Source organism: Carettochelys insculpta, chromosome 3, assembly GCF_033958435.1.
Source record: "Carettochelys insculpta isolate YL-2023 chromosome 3, ASM3395843v1, whole genome shotgun sequence".
NCBI lineage: Eukaryota > Metazoa > Chordata > Testudines > Carettochelyidae > Carettochelys > Carettochelys insculpta.
This window is the reverse complement of record NC_134139.1, coordinates 75,163,097-75,180,489: the sequence shown is the minus strand read 5'-3', so window position 1 is coordinate 75,180,489 and position 17,393 is coordinate 75,163,097. Positions and strand designations below refer to the sequence as shown.

The 17,393-nt window shown below is 43.3% G+C and overlaps 1 protein-coding gene across 3 annotated transcripts in view; it reads right to left on the bottom strand.

Moving 5' to 3' along the window:
* The window catches only part of ARID4B (AT-rich interaction domain 4B), a 184,952-nt gene that overhangs the window by 10,562 nt on the left and 156,997 nt on the right, over window positions 1-17,393 (bottom strand). For all 3 annotated transcript variants that reach the window (XM_074990133.1, XM_074990132.1, XM_074990134.1), the window contains 3 exons: window positions 8,796-8,880; window positions 7,910-8,105; window positions 3,224-4,432 (listed from right to left, as the gene is read on the bottom strand). In XM_074990133.1, coding sequence (XP_074846234.1) covers window positions 3,224-4,432; window positions 7,910-8,105; window positions 8,796-8,880 — 1,490 coding nt within the window. The remainder of the gene's footprint in view (window positions 1-3,223; window positions 4,433-7,909; window positions 8,106-8,795; window positions 8,881-17,393) is intronic.

Genomic DNA, 17,393 nt, shown 5'->3' with positions numbered 1-17,393 from the left:
GTTTTCTTCAGCTTACTAATTTTATGCATATTAAAGTAATTGTGTTATGTATGGAAGAAAATATGGCATACTTGAAGTCTTAAATAAATCTGTTTTGTACAAAGCAATAAAAACAAAACTTCAAAATGCCAGTTTTGTGAATGTTCTTCAAAACCAATGTGTTTTTAGATTACATATCAAAAGGCAGTCATGTAAACAAAGAAAATTTGGTAGACTACAATAAAAATGACTAGACCAAAATACAGTTCATAAATTTCACTAAGGCCGTTTCTACACAGGCCACTTTCTTAGAAAGTGGCATGGTAATAAGTGGCCCAAAATATGCTAATGAGGAGCGGATGCAAATTTCCCACCCCTTATTAGCATAAGGTCAAGTGATTTAGAGTCCAGAAGACCGTTCTTCCGGACTCCAAAATGACATGTAGAAGCGCAGCCCCCAGGAGGTCTTCCGAAAATTTTTGGGAGGAAGGGGCCTCCAGAAGGACTTCCTTCCAGAAGACTCCCTGGGGGCTGCGCTTCTACCTGGCTTTTTGGAGTCCGGAAGAACGGTCTTCCGGACTCCAAATCACGTGACCGTAAGCTAACGAGGCAAGGGGAATTTGCATCTGTGCCTCATTGACATATTTCGGGCCGCTTATTACCATGCCACTTTCAAAGAAAGTGGCCTGTGTAGAAACAGCCTAAATGGCTTTAAAATCTAGCCTTGCAAATACAGTACCTATGCAGTAGACTATGTAAGATAAATTTAAGACTACAGGAAATGACTTCAATAGATTTGTCAGTATTTGAAAATAGCAGTCCATCATGAAAAAGCTCATTACTACTACAGCAGTCATGTTAAATTTGTGGCCAGCGGCTGCATGTGGCCTGACTGGGTTTTTTTTTTTTTTTTTGCAGCCTACAACTAGATGTTAATAAAACATCTAAGTGTAGCCTGCCCATCTACACACTCTTCTCTGGAATGCATGAGTGGCAGGGGGCAGGACAAACACCAGTCACGGCTGCTTGGGTTGTCCGTGTCCAATGTATGCATATTAAAACCCCAGGGAGCCAGGTTTTTATACATATGTGTCAGACATGGACAGCCCAAGGAGCTGGGATTCATGTTTGGCCCACTCACTGCCGCTCATGTGTACCAGAGAAGGGTATGTGACTGCTGTAAGGAGTGGGACGGGGAAACACGTTGGCTGAGGCATGAGGTGGCGGGGGAGGAAAGGATGGAGGAGTACAAGGCAGAATTACATGGGAAGGGGATATGGGGGTGTCAGTGGAAGTCTCATGGGGCCTGGGAGGGTGATGTAATGAGGGCTGCACTGCAGTGGGGAGAATACAAGCCCCCAAAAATATGATAGGCGAGGGAGAACATGGTGCAGTGGGGAATTACAGTGTAAATCTCAGAATGTCTGAGAAGGAAGTGCAGAGAAATGAGGGGGAAGGGGAGTGCAATGTCTCTCCTTCAGCGGAACTGAAAGGAAATCTCCTTTCTAGACTTTGGACAACAGCCACAGAAGCAGTGAGATCTTGGCCTGCTCTGTCTCCCCATCACCCCTTCCCCTACTGGGGGCCACCCTATCCCACCCATCCCACCTTTCCTCTCTCCCTGCTTCCTCTATGCAGCAAAAAAAAAATGTTGGATTGTGGTATCTTCTATGGCCCCCTAAAAAGGGGTGTGGGAAAGGGGAATCACTAACCTCCGTATGGGGAGAGCGGCTGCTCTTGGGGCAGGGGAGGGGTTTCACTGTGTTGTACCCACCCTGCACAAAGGTGAGAGGGAAATACATAAAACCAGCCAAAGTCTCATTCAAACCTGGTCACAATGATTGACAAAGCAAACCCTGTACAATGGAAATGTTCTGACTTAAGTACGCCCTTAGCAACATAACATTGGAGCGTTTCACAGGAAGCTAGCGGTGATCAGTTTCTCTCAGCACTAATTTTCATTCTCTGAGTCTGTACAACTCCATTCCCCTCAGGTACTGCTTCTTTATATTAACTCTTGCTGTTTTGTTCCTTCTGGCCACAAATCTCAAAGCCCATTCATGCATTCATTCATTTATTCATGCTGGTAACTCATGACTTTCCTGTGCGGTGGGTTTTCCTCATTTCTAGAGATGACGACACTAACAGCACAGAGCGTGCAGTGCTAGCCATAGAACGCAGGCATCCTGACACCTGCCTTTGCATGCTCGCTGCAAAACCATCTGTCCCTTCTTTCTTTGAGATGTTTTGGCTTTTCTGATTTGGCTTTTCTCCCTGGCCTGCTTTTTATCATCAGTGTGTTCTGTCTCTTTCTTCCCTCACTGCTAGATGTGTCTTCCTCAAATTTTATGAACTGTTAATACCATTATAAAACAAATTAATATTAAGTATTAAATTCTCAATTAAAATTATTGTATTATATTCAAAATATTATAAAATATACCTAAATATTATTATAATAATAATAATAATAATAATAAATAATAATGACTTTCTGATAGAAGTACATTTTCTTTGGCAATTCTGCAAACTATGAGTTTTCATTTGCGCAGCCCTCAGCAGGCTTTGAGTTTGACATGCCTGACCTACAGGATAAAAAATACAACATAAAGCATCTCAGTCTTCAGGGACAATTAATAATAATTGTGAATTCTGATAGATGCACCTTGAAAATGTATTCTAATAAGAAAATTGCTGTCAAGGTAGATTTGTTATAAACATGAACAAGATGCTTCGGTTTGTCATCTAAAAAAGCAACAAATTCCTTTACAAAACTCATGCAGTTTTGTAAAATCAGTTTTAAATTGCTGCCCAAGAACAATGCTGGAAGGTTGGCTGTGCCAAACCATAAACACACACTAAATAAAAACGTTAATGAGAAGCTATATGTTGCATATGCAAACGCAGTACAATAAAAGATATCCTGACAATTTATGATATACAATGTTTACAATGCAGTCTGGGCTTCTGGTGCAATCTCCCGAATACATCTTATTTGTGATTATAAACATACTAGATTGGTGACTAAAAGGACAAAACACTTTCTGGAGGTGTGTCAAATCTTTGTCTAAATTGATTATAGGCCCTTCCATTGCACTGTTTTCATAGGTAAAGACACAGGAGGCTACCGCTTCCTCTAACAGCGTTAAACCAATCTCCAACCAACAGTTAAACACAAATACATTAGCAATGTAAGAAATAAGAGGATGAATACATGGTTGGACAACTCAGGTTTTCTTTTTACCTTTTTCAGTATGTTCTGCTTCTGGATGATTACTACTGCTAGAGCTGACACTGGCATCAAAGCCTGTTGGAGAAATATTTCCTTCGGACTGAAGGTCCTGCAGCTCCCCTACGACACTATCCACTTCAATTGTGCTATCAGTTTCACTTTTGATGCTTCGTATCTCTTCTTGATTTGGTGCCAATGTTTCTGGGACTGTTACACTGGACTGATGTCTATTAGATTCTGTTACAGTAACAGATGAAGGCGATTCAGGGGTTGTAGGAGGTGTATTTAGCACTGAATTACTCCCACTGCTTGGAAACTCAACTTTCTTGTCACTCGCTTCATTTGGTTTCTCTTCAATAGGTTTAACATCAACGTTGGTTAGTAATGGCTTTTCAAGTTCAGAACTGGGCAAAGAAACCACTTCTGCAAGTGTCTGTAGCTGCTCCTCTAGTACAGCATCTTCAGGAGAAGCATGAGGAGGTGAGGCTGCAGCCTCCGTGTCAGAGTCTGAGAAAAGTTCTTTCAATGTTTTCTTGGGCCACTGTCCTTGAATACTGGACCATACATCTTTTCTATCTTTAGCTCTAGTATTTTGAGGTCTTTCATCTGAGTTATTTAGAAGCTTTATTCTTTTTTCTGCCCCCTCAGAAAACCCTGAATAGAAACCACTTGTCCGTAAAGACTTCCTTTTTTCCTCTAACCCATTGTATTTTTTAGTTGGCATTATTTTTATTTTAGATTTGTTCTCCTCATCTTCATCTGAGGAGCTGTTACTACTACGTTCTAAGTTATGGGAGTCTTTGCTCTTGGACTTTTCATCCTTTTTATTAGGTGACCCAGTCTTTATACATTCCTCTGTGATGCAGTACCTTCGCTTACCGTGTTTTAGCTGCAGCTTTGTCATCTTATCTACTACCTCCTTTTTTACCTCCTTTCTCTTCTTTGTAGCTTCATCCTCTCCTTCAGAGTCTGAATCATCAGATAAGTCTTCCAGCTCTTTCCTCAATCTCTCTGGTGATTTGGATACTGGTTTAGGTGGTGATACATCTGCAAGGACTTTACCCTCTTCTTGGGAAGATGAGCTGCTCTGCTCTTCTTTTGAACAGGTTTCATTTTTGTCCTGGCTCATAATCTCTCCTTGGGATTCTTCCTTGCCACCATGTGAATTTTGGGCACTTTGGTCATCTTCCTGCTCACTATCATCGGCAGAACTTTCTGAAGCTATTAAAAAAACATCTGTTACAGGTGATACTGTTAAAAAAAATCTAATATAGCAATGTATTATAAACAGATACTAACACATACTAAAGCATGTACTATTACAATCCTTTGTTGTCATATACTCACTAGGGTAATAACAGATTATTTTCAAATGCTTATACTATTACCAAATGTAATAGCTAGATGAGCAGCAGTGCTTCTCACTTTGCCGGTACAATGTAATCAAGCCTCTCCAGGGAATTCCATGTAGGAATTTCCATACTTTCAGGAAGAACCAGAGGAAGCAGGAAGTGACAGATTCAATTCTCAATAAAATTTAGTTTTATTAATCCACACCTGACTCTCCTGTATAATACCAATGAACACAGCATCTCAAAAGAATGTTTAATAATGGACTTTAAATGCACTACATCATTAATATTAATTAATAACAACAATTTAGAAATGCTATTTGCCTGATACCCAAAGCTGAAAAAAATAATGGGTAGAAGGAAAGACTAGGACACTATTCTAATTACACAGGACATATAAATTCCAGGTAGGTTGAGCATTTCTAAATGTCAGTGATTTCTATCTATTAATTGGATGTCACTACTATCTTAAGCTCACTTTAAAAACTTTAATATGCCTGAAATCTGGGTTTGGAGTCTCATTCCATGCCCATGCCTCACAAAATAAAGCTCACTTTTTATTAACATCATTGACTTGTACCTAGCAACACCTAAATTAAACTTTGTACCAAATGTTGCATTCAAAAACAGGAGGCAAATTCATAAGCCCCATTGAAGACAATGACAAAATTTCCATGGACTTCAATGGGACTAATTTTTCATCCCAGTTGCCAGTTTTCACAACAACATTCTTTTTTGGCTGAAACGTCCCTATCATGGCCCCATTAAAAAAATTTGAATTGATTCAGCCAGCTACAACTTCTAACACAAGAAAGAGGTGAGGGTGTTTTTGTGTGCTGGCAGACTTCACTGTTTGCGTACTATGGTGCAACTTTACAAAATTTTAAATTGGGCCCAATATTGCACTGAAATGAGGGCTTGTCGCTTTTACTCATGTGAACCTATGCTGGAAGCTCACGCTGTGTGTTTTGGATGCGGGATGGGGTGAAGATAACTCAGGGTACAAACTTGACGCTTTTATTTATTTTTTTAAAATTAACTCAGGCTAAAAATAGCCATGTAGATGTTCCCACTTGGGCTGGTGCCTGAGCTCTGAAACCTGGGGAGGAAGGGCAAAGGGGGTCATCTCGGAGCCCAGGCTACAGCCTGAGCCCAAACATCTACACTTCTATTTTTTTAGTCCAATGGCACAACCCCAGATCATTTGACTGGGCTCAGACTTCCTGCTATGGGTCTTTTATTGATGTGCAGACATATCCTAACACACCAGTTGACCTTGAGGTGGATATGCATGTTCCAGTGTGCCTTTTAGCATCTTTGGGCCCTTTATAAATGGGCTGTAGTCATCAGACACATGGTTAAGTGCAAGCATGTGACCTACAGGAAGCCTGATATGAAGCTTCCAGTCCCCTAGGCAGGAACAGCAGAATAGAGAAACCCAGCCTCAAGGAAGTCCTAGACTGTGTATCTCCACAGCTGAGAAAGAGCTGTCTCGGAAGAAAGCTATATTCCTCCACCTCTCACTGCAGAAAGGTGTCAGTAATCAAGTGGTCTGTATTGTTTGGAAAAGTTTCATATCATCTGTTTATCAGAGAAACTGCTCTGAGGAAAGGGATGGGGGGATGAACATGAGGGACTTGGGCTCTATCTGGACTGCCTGGCTGGTGGATCTGACCACAAATGAACTACAAATAAAGGCAGATTTTTCTTTTTTATGATGGTGGTGTGAAAGGTTTGGGGATTTTATTTGTCTTTCCAATTTTTTTTTCTCTGTTTGTAAGACTTTCTTTGCCCCCTACTCCCACCCCCAACAGCTTCAATTACACAGATAGCACTTTTAGTACTTGTGATGTTGTCATTCTGCCAGTTCTCTATACAGTCTTTCAATGTGGACAAGACCTAAATTTCTAATATAAAGCACCAGTGGGGGAAAAAAGTCCCACACTTCTTTCAGTCTTTTTTGTGCATCATAAAGAAGAGCAATAATCCAATTTTCCTTTTTTGTAACCTTTAAATTAAAACTGAGATTAATCCTGTCATCTGAAGAGTTAACCACCCAGGTTCATAAACTCTTCAGGAACATGAAAGTTATGACAGCTTAAAATGAATGGCTCCAGAACGCTATAAAACCCACAAATATCCTAAAAAACACAAGGTATTCATTACCAAGGAAAACTGAATGAAACAGACAGACATTTCTAAGCAATGTTTTTGAAACTGAGGCTGGATCTTCAGCTGATGTAAATCAGTATAGCTCTACTATAGCTGCACTGGAGCTATGCATATTTACAACCAGATGAGGATGTGACAGATTATTTTTAAAGATTTATAAAAAGTTAAAGATTTCAGATGGAAAGTATCTATTTTCAGAAAGAACTTGTATATATGTAAAAATGGCTTTTGTGATTAAAAGTGAATTATAACTACTTGCAGAGTCACTAATGATGTTTCCATAATGTCTCCGAAATATTTTTAATACTGGAAGAATTAGTTTCCTGTACAGTTTTATAATTTTTCATTTTGTTATTTTTAAAAAGAACAACCAGAAATACTTTGTCAAACACAAAGGCTACATCTACACTAGCAAGTTCTTTTGGAAGACGGGGGCTCTTTTGAAAGATCCCATAGAGTGTCTACGCACAAAAAGCGTTCTTTTGAAAGTAAATTGAAGGAATGTGGTGCTCCTTTCGAAATCACTCTTCGTTTCCCGTTTCAGGAAGAGTGCCTGCTTTCAAAAGCTTTTTTTTTTTTTTTTTAAAACAAAAGATGGGTAGACGCTTTGCAGGGCCCTTCTTTCAAAAGAACAGTCTTCATTTTCGATCCCTGGCCTGTTCTTTTGAAAGAGTGAGGTTGTGTGGATGCTCTCTTCTGAAAGAACAGATCACTCTTTTGATCCACTTTTTTTGTGTGTGGACGCACTCTTTCAAAAGAAGCTCTTTCTGAAAAGCTTCTTCTGAAAGATCTCTGTAGGGTAAATGGAGCCAAAGAAGAAAACACATCAGAAAAAAAAATACTGAAGTTTTATTTTATAGATGAACTGGTTATTTTTTAAGATTACACAAATCATCTGAATAGCATATCATTTCTGAAAGTTTGTGCATTTTAGGACTTCTGACAAAATATATATGTGCAAAATACATAAAAACAATTTCTAAATAAAAAGACATGGAGAGAGAGAGAGAGAGAGAGACTGACTCTGATTTTATAAGGATTATCTTCTAATGTTCTGACGGAAATTTCTTCTTTCGCAAGTTTCTATTTATAGTTTGTTTCAATTGCTCTGTCCTGTCACTTTTAACAATGGCAAAATGACTACATACTGAATTAGAAAGTTCATGTACAATACCTTGTTGACCATTAAGAAAAGAGGAAGTAATGTCTATGGATGTAACTGGAACTTGTTCAGAGTTTTTGGCTTCAGCACTGTCAAGTTTGGACCCAGTCTCTGGTGATGTGCTGGTGTGAAAAGGTGGCTTTGACAATCGCCTTAATTTACAGTTTTTAGGAGAATACTTCTCATCCTTTTCTTTGTCAGTTTTATTCTAGGTTAAGGGAAAAAAACATTTAAAAAAAGTCTTCTAATGCTAACATATAATTTAAGGTGAATTACAATTAGCAATGAAGACAGTTATTCTGAGCACAAAACCTAAGAATATAAGTTTTTTCTTTGTTCCTTTACAAGGATATGCATGCACTGTACTTTGGCTTATGCAAAAGTATTGACACCAATAACCTGAATTACTTTAACACTTATAAACTGCTGAGGAATATTACCATTTAAGAGTTAAATTGTTCTTCCATTATGCTAGACTCTGCAGTAAGGAATATTGTGGTGAGACAGTGTGGCTGTTGTGACAGCTTGGATTGAATGCATACTCTTGTGCTATGCTAATGGGAAAGGAAGAAAGGCTATAACAAGCCTGGCCCTATCAGAACCACTGGATTTTAGCACTCCCCATGTTCAGAATTCAGGAAAGGCTATGCAGCCTGCGGATGTGGGGGGAAAGGTTATTCACACCCTTCTGCCCTGCATAAGGAATTAATCAAGATCTGGTCCAAAACACCTGCTCTTTAAAAACATCTACCACATTGGCAGGAAGTTACAAGTAATATGCAAGCCACATTTATGTAGGTTTGACACAGGTTTGTGCTTCAAAGGCAACATGGGAGCTAGCAAGCAGCATACAAAAAAGTATATTTAGCAGGAAAATGATCTAGTGCAAAAGAACTACCTTTATTTTCCTCCGATGCTTTATTTTTGGCACATTTTTATCAGCTGGTCTCACTATCTTGTCTGCTTTTATCCATTCATCATACCTACGTGTGAAAGAAAGTATTTTAGAAACAATATATACAAGATTCAAAATTTCACAGGACACAATCAACACAGAAAAAAAAAGTTATAATATATGTAACAGAAACCATATGCAGACAAACTCTCTACTTCAGAGTGAAAATTAATTAATATACTTCTATCTTAAATTAATGCAAGTCTCACATTTTAATTTTCTAAGCATACAGGGCAAAATTATCTTCTCATCCTGGGATGGTAGTATTCAAAGTTAATATTCCATTCTCCTTTTGTGCACAGAATTTATATCAAGCAGTAATGGGAAATCTGTGCCCATAGGGAAAGAACATATTTGAGTCACACATGCTATACAGATATGTAATATACTGTACTGGCAAAATTTACATCATTTTACTAATTAAAAATAAAATCTCACATTAATGTAAAACCTGATTGCTTGATAAATAAATAAAAGTTCCTTGCAGCTGCTTCTGTGAAGAGAACAGTATCCTCTATAAAACTCCTCTTGAGATTTAGAAGGGTTTTTGCATTTGGAACTGTTTATTTGAGATCAGAAGGTACTAGAAATTAGATGCTCTATAAATAGTATTAACATAGATACATCAACAAGCTCATCTGTCCCACCTCCTGAAGCTGTACATGTGAAGTACAAAGTCCAAGACTGCCGAACACACATATTCTCATTAAGAATATTCACAATGAAAATGTGCTGAGATTAGAAAACTAACACTCAAAATTAGATTATTAGAAATACCTTAATCTGCCTCCACTGTGAATTCAAACATTAATTGAATAAGAAGTTTGTTCATTAAAAACAAGAAAGAAACGAAGCAGGTCAGTCCAATGAAAGCTCATCACCAAATAAATCATTTTGTTAGTCTTTGAAGTGCTACATTTCTGCTGCTTTGTTTTGTTTAAGTAAAAAATGTGTGTGCATAAACGGAGCTCATTTAGGAATCTGATCTCCAGCTCATCGTCAACAAGTTTGCTGATGCCACTTGCCTCTTTGGTTTGACCATCAGCCTAGGAAAGACCAAGGTACTATTTCAACCTGCTCCAGGATCTGCTGTTCTCCCCGCTTCAATCTTTATTGAAAGAACAGAGTTAAAAACAGTAGAGGAGTTCAAGTACCTTGGCAGTGTGATAGCCAATGATGGCTCCCTTGACAAAGAAATCAATGCCAGAATCTGCCAGGCCAGCTGGGCACTAGGACATCTGAGAGCGCGAGTGTTGAATCAGCACAATATCCGACAGTCCACTAAACTGAAAGTGTAAAAGGCTGTAGTCCTGACCAGTCTCCTGTATGGCTGTGAAACCTGGACCTTGTACAGAAAACATATAAAACTGCTGGACCGCTTCCACACATGCAGCCTGAGGTCAATACTGCACATCGATGGCAGGACAGAGTTACAAACCTGGAAGTCCTGGACAGAGCAGGAACCATGAGCATCGAAGCCATGATTCTGAAAGCCCAGGTTCACTGGACAGGGTAGGTCATACGAATGGATCCCTAAGCAACTCCTCTACGGTGAACTCTCCCAGGGAAAAAGGAATCACGGTAGGCCTCACAAGAGGTATAAAGACTACGTAAAGGCCAACATTGATCATGCTGGTTTAAAACCAGATCAGCTAGAGAAGCATGCAAAAGACTGAACAGGCTGGCGTGCTCTCGTACAACACGCGTATGACAACTTTGAAGAGCAGCAATGAGTACACCTCATTGATGCTCATGAGAGGAAGAAAGCAACAGCAGCACTTGCACCAACAGAGCCAGGACAATTCCCTTGCCCCCATTGTAAACGCCCATGCTGTTCAAAGCTTGGACTTCTCAGCCACAAGAAAGTCCACAACCCATGAGTCTGTGCAAGCTCAAGACATCATCATCGGACACAACGGACTACCTACTATTATTTAGTTCTCATGAAAATATGCAGGGCCCGCAAAACAATGCAGCGCAAGAGCTCATGTGAGGCTCTCTCACAAAGACCTGACACCGCACCACTATTTTGACCTGTTATTCCCCTGCTATTACACTCCTAGGCCATTTCTTCATGTGCCTAACACTGATCAGTATCACAAAAGTTACCAGTGTAGGGACTGAAGAGACCACTAAGCTCATTTTCATTTACGACCTAAATCAAAGTTTGAACAGAGAAATCCAGAAGCTAAATTTAGCGCTTTACCCATTTATATCCCCCATTCTCATAAGCTAGTGAAAACAGCGAAGGTACTGAATGAGGAAGGGAAGTGTTACAGACTGATTATGAGCACCAATAAAACAAAAACTATGGTATCTGGAGATAGGGAAATAGGAAGAAAGATCAGTGTAAATGGGATTAAACAAGAGAACATAGAGAAGTTCACATATCAGGGGAGCAACGTAACGTATGATCTAGACTGTAAGAAGGAAATAGCGAAAGAAAGGGAGAGTTTGAAGGCGATGGATAAGATCTGGAAAAGCAAAGCAATTAGCTTAGGAACAAAGCTGAGTGTCTCAAAATGTGTGTATTCAGTAGCACGTTGTATGGATGTGAAATATGGGTGTCAATGAAAGTTTTGAAGAGAAGAATATTGGCGTTTGAGAGGAGTTGTTATAGAAAGATCCTGAGAATAGGATGGATGCAGGAGGTCACCAACGAGGAACTATATGGGAAGATACAGCCAAAATAGAACCTATTGCAAAAGGTTATACAATGCAAGTTACAGCTATTTGGACATATTTGCAGAATGAAAAATGAACAAAAAAAACCAAGAACCTGGTGTTCAGCATAATGGACAGTTCAAATAGGAGAGGCAGACCCCACAGAGAATGGGTAGATGATATAGTAGATTGGTGCGGAGCTAGTTTACAGAAACTAAACCACTCTGCACTGGACAGGGAAAGATGGAAGGAAATAGTGAGAGAGGCATCAGACACTAATGGGCACTGAGCCCATGGTTGTTTATGATGATGGTGATACTCATAAGACAAAGGCTGCGTCTACACGTGCACGCTACTTCGAAGTAGCGGCAGTAACTTCGAAATAGCGCCCGTCACGTCTACACGTGTTGGGCGCTATTTCGAAGTTGAAATCGACGTTAGGCGGCGAGACGTCGAAGTCGCTAACCCCATGAGCGGATGGGAATAGCGCCCTACTTCGACGTTCAACATCGAAGTAGGGACGTGTAGACGATCCGCGTCCCGCAACATCGAAATAGCGGGGTCCTCCATGGCGGCCATCAGCTGGGGGGTTGAGAGATACTCTCTCTCCAGCCCTTGCGGGGCTCTGTGGTCACCGTGGGCAGCAGCCCTTAGCCCAGGGCTTCTGGCTGCTGCTGCTGCAGCTGGGGGTCCGTGCTGCATATACAGGGTCTGCAACTAGTTGTTGGCTCTGTGTATCTTGCACTGTTTAATGAAAGTGTGTCTGGGAGGGGCCCTTTAAGGGAGCGGCTTGCTGTTGAGTCCGCCCCGTGACCCTGTCTGCAGCTGTGCCTGGCTCCCTTATTTCGATGTGTGCTACTTTGCCGTGTAGACGTTCCCTCGTTGTGCCTATTTCGATGTTGGGCTGAGCAACGTCGAAGTTGAACATCGACGTTGCCAGCCCTGGAGGACGTGTAGACGTTATTCATCGAAATAGCCTATTTCGATGTCGCAACATCGAAATAAGCTATTTCGAAGTTGGGTGCACGTGTAGACGTAGCCAAAGAATGACATCCAGAAGCATTAATAATGATATGAGAGGAGGGAAGAGAGACTTGTTTTCAAATTGGAACAAAACATGTTCAATACTGTTTTTCTCTAGTGTAACATACTAGACCTCTCTAAGTTAAAATGCTCCTTCCTAGAAAACTATAGTGTAGTAAGAGTGACCACACCATCAAGGCCCTGGTTTTGATTCAATTAATTGTAATGGCTAGTTTAGACATATGTAAAGAGGGCCAAATAATGCCACAAACTTGGGCGACAGGTAAGCCTCCCAAGAGTTGTAAGTGCTGGGCTGCGGCCACATTAGCCCCTCCTTTCAAAGGGGCTATGGAAATGTGGCACTTCAGAATACGCTAATGAGGTGCTGCTGTGAATATGCAGCGCCTCATTAGCATAATGGTGGCTGCACGCACTTTGAAACTACCGGTTTCAAAACGCATGCTGCCCATGTAGCCAGGGGCCTTTTGCAATGGCCCCCGATTTCAAAATCCCCTCCTTCCCAAAACCAGATGGGAAGAAGGGGCTTTCGAAATCAGGGGGGGTCGTTTCGAAAGGCTCCCAGCTACATGGGCAGCATACGTTTCAAAACCAGCAGTTTCGAAGCATGCGCAGCTGCCATTATGCTAATGAGGTACTGCATAGTCACAGCAGCACCTCATTAGCATATTCCCAAGTGCCACATTTCCATAGCCCCTACGAAAGGATAGGCTACTGTCACCACAGCCCTACAGTTTAAAGTAAGATTTCCTTCAATCAAGCCCATGTTTATATGATGGAAACAAGACATACATGATTCTGAATGGACCCTGCACTCAAGACCTATGGGATTTTTTATTTTTAGATCTAAATTTACGAATGAAAGCAGTGCTATGATTAAATACGTTCAGAAATAAAACTGAGTACTCTACAAATTTCAATTTTGATTATAATACTTTACCACTAGCTGCCTCATTCACTGTTTCTACATGCTGCCAGCAACAGAATTAATTTTCCATATAAAGAAAAAGAGAAGTTACTCACCGTAGTAACGATGGTTCTTCGAGATGTGTCCCCATGGGTGCTCCACAATAGGTGTCGGGCTCGCCCCGGCGCCGCAGATCGGATCTTTCCAGCAGTTTCTGTCGGACCGCGCATGCACCGGCGCACGCCGCTCCCTTGCGCGCTCCTGGCCACGTGCGCGATCTGGTCCCCGCCAGTTCCTTGACCAACCGCCTCGGATGCTCCTGAAAAATACTAAACAGAGATCCGAAGCAGGGAGGATGGGCGGGTGGTGGAGCACCCACGGGGACACATCTCGAAGAACCATAGTTACTATGGTGAGTAACTTCTCTTTCTTCCTCGAGTGTCCCCGTGGGTGCTCCACGATAGGTGACTACCCAGCAGTAACCCAAGAAAGGAGGCGGGTAATCGGGTTATGTGCAGCTTGCCCCCGAAAGGACCGCTGTCGAGAGACGGGTATCCTCTTGGAATACCCTGTGTAGGGCATAATGCTTGGCGAAGGTGTCATAGGATGACCACGTCGCCACTCTGCAGATGTCTTTTAGCTCAATGCCCTTGAAAAAGGCTGTTGATGCCGCCACCGCCCTGGTGGAGTGAGCCCTAGGCGGGGCCAGTAAAGGAGTCTTTCTAAGTTCGTAGCACATTTTTATACAGGATACGATGTGCTTCGAGACTCTCTGCGAAGAGAGACCTTCTCCTTTTGATCTGGGAGTGAGAGAGACTAGGAGTCTATCCGTTTTTCGGAAGGACTTAGTCCTGTCTACATAAAAAGCAAGCGCCCTCCTCACGTCCAGGAGGTGTAGGCGCGCCTCTTTGTTGGAGTTATGAGGCTTTGGATAAAACGAGGGTAAGACTATAGGTTCGTTAACATGAAACTCTGAAGAAACTTTCGGAACAAAGGCTGGATGCAGCCGTAACGTTACCGCCTCCTTCGAAAATATTGTGCAGTGTGGCGTTGCCATAACTGCCGCGAGCTCGCTCATCCTGTGAGCTGACGTGATTGCAAGAAGGAATGTCGTCTTTATCGTAAGGAGATGGACGGAAACTGTGGCTAAGGGTTCAAACGGTGGTCCCGTTAGCACGTTAAGCACCAGGTCCAAGCTCCACGAAGGTGGAAACGGTTTCCGAGGGGGTACAGGTTTACCAGCCCCTTCAGGAACCTGGTAACCATGGGATGTGCGAACACCATGGGCCCTTCCTCTTCGTGTCGGAAAGCCGATATAGCGGCAAGGTGGACCATCAACGAGGATAGGGAGAGTCCGCCTCTCTTGAGGTCCAGTAAGTATTCTAATATTACAGGTATAGGCACAGCAAGGGGAGCTAATTGCTTGGTAGAACACCATGCAGTGAATCGAGTCCATTTCTGCTTGTAGGTCTTCCTGGTGGAAGTCCTCCTGCCACTTTCTAGGACTTGTTGCACTCCCTCCGTACACATGCTCTCTAGGGAGCTGAGCCATGGATTAACCATGCTTGCAGTCGCAGGCCTCGGGGGTGTGGGTGCACTATAGACCCCTGGGCTTGCGTGAGCAGGTCCGGCGCCACCGGAAGGGGCATCGGTGGACGGTCCGACATGCGCAGGAGTAAGGGGAACCATTGCTGTCGATCCCAAGTTGGGACTACTAGGATCATGCGGGCCCTTTCTCTCCTGGCTTTCTGCAAGACCTTGGGGATGAGCACTGTGGGAGGAAATGCGTAGAGCAGGGGGCCCTTCCACGAGATCGCGAACGCGTCCTCCAGGGACCCCCGTCCCAGTCCTGCCCTGGAGCAGAATCATGGGCACTTATTGTTGTGTTGAGTGGCAAACAGGTCTATCTGGGGAAACCCCCATGCCTGAAAAATTGGCCGTAGCAGATCGGAACGGATCTGCCACTCGTGTGTGAGTGCGAAGTGCCTGCTCAACTGGTCTGCCTGCACGTTGTGAGCGCCTGGTAAATATGAGGCTTTCAAAGTTATATTGTTGGCGATGCACCAGTTCCACAACTGGACTGCTTCCGCACATAAGGCACGGGACCGAGCTCCTCCTTGTCGATTTATATAAAACATGGTGGAGGTATTGTCTGTATTGATCCCGACTACTTTGCCTTGTATATGGTCTCAAAAGTGTTTGCAGGCGCTGAACACTGCTCTGAGCTCCAGTATATTTATGTGCAGCAACCGTTCCGTAGGGGACCACAGTCCCCGTGTCACCTTTTCGCCCATGTGTGCTCCCCACCCTGTGTGGGAGGCGTCGGTGGTGAGAAAGATAGATATTTGTGGTTGATGAAAGAGTACCCCTGTTAGCATGTTCTTGGGGTTCACCCACCATTGCAGGGATCTGCGCACCTCTGTCGTGGGCGACACCACCCTGCGGACAGTGTGTGCTGCCGGTTTGTAGACGCTCGCCAGCCAGTGCTGCATGCTGCGCATATGCAATCTGGCGTTCTGTACTACGAACGTTGCTGCTGCCATATGGCCTAGCAGCTATAAGCACGTTAGAACCGGCACCGTGAGGCTGAAGGTGATGACTTGTACGAGGAAACCAATGGCGCAAAAGTGGGCATCTGGTAGATAAACCCTTGCTGTGATGGAGTTTATGCATGCCCCTATGAACTGTATGTCCTGTGTGGGGTGGATCTTTGACTTCGCCAGGTTGATGACCAGGCCCAGCGAAGAAAACGTGCCTGCTGTAATGCGTATCATGCGTAGTACCTCTTCCTTTGAGGCCCCTTTCAGTAGGCAGTCATCCAGATATGGGAATATAAACACCCCGTGTCTGTGCAGATAGGCTGACACCACTGCCAGGGTCTTGGTAAATACTCTGGGGGCCGAGGAGAGGCCGAACGGCAGAACCTTGTATTGGAAATGTTCTTTGCCGACCATAAACCGGAGAAAACGTCTGTGAGCCGGGTGGATTGTTATATGGAAATACGCGTCTTGTAAGTCGAGGGCTGCGAACCAATCTCCATCGTCCAGTGCCGTAAGTATAGAGGCGACTGTGATCATCCGAAAGCATTGTTTGCGCAAGTACCGATTGAGGCCTCAAAGATCTAGGATGGGCCTCCAGCCTCCTGTCTTTTTCTCTGTGAGGAAGTATCTTGAGCAGAACCCTTTCCCTTGGAGTTGCTCCGGCACTCTTTCCACTGCCCCTATAAGCATAAAATGGTTCACCTCCTGCTTGAGTCTCGCTTCGTGGGAGGCGTCCTTTAGATGGGGCCTGGGTGGAGGTCGTGGCGGTGGGAGCAACTGGAAGGGGATCGCGTAACCCGTGGCTATGATCTCCAGTACCCATTTGTCTGTGGTGATCTTTTGCCACTGGGCGTAGAATGGTCGGAGGCGATGATGGAACATTAGCTTTGGATGACATTGCGTGATCGTAGTGATAGTACAGCCCTCGATCTGTCCATCAAACTTGTTGCCTTTGGCCCTGCCCCGAGGAGGCACGGCTCTGTTGGGAACATCGCCTGGGAGTTCTGTACTGTTGGTGCTGTTGATGCCGCCCTTGCTCGTAGCCCCTTTGGTAGTGAGCACGCTGGGGTTGATACGGGTATCGTCTTTGCTGAGGGTAATACTTTTTCTTCCTGTATGGAGAGGTATAAATCCCCAAGGTTCTGAGAGTAACCCCTGAGTCCTTACTGGAATGAAGGACCGAATCAGTTGATTCAGCAAACAACTTCTGTGTGTCAAAGGGGAGATCAACGATCTTCGCCTGCAGATCCCTCGGGATACCCGATGTCTGGAGCCAGGACTCCCTGCGCATGACCACTGCCATAGCTGTTGAGCATGCCGCCGTATCTGCTACGTCCAGGGCGATCTGAACTCCTGTCCTCGAGGCTGCGTAGCCTTCCTGCACGATGG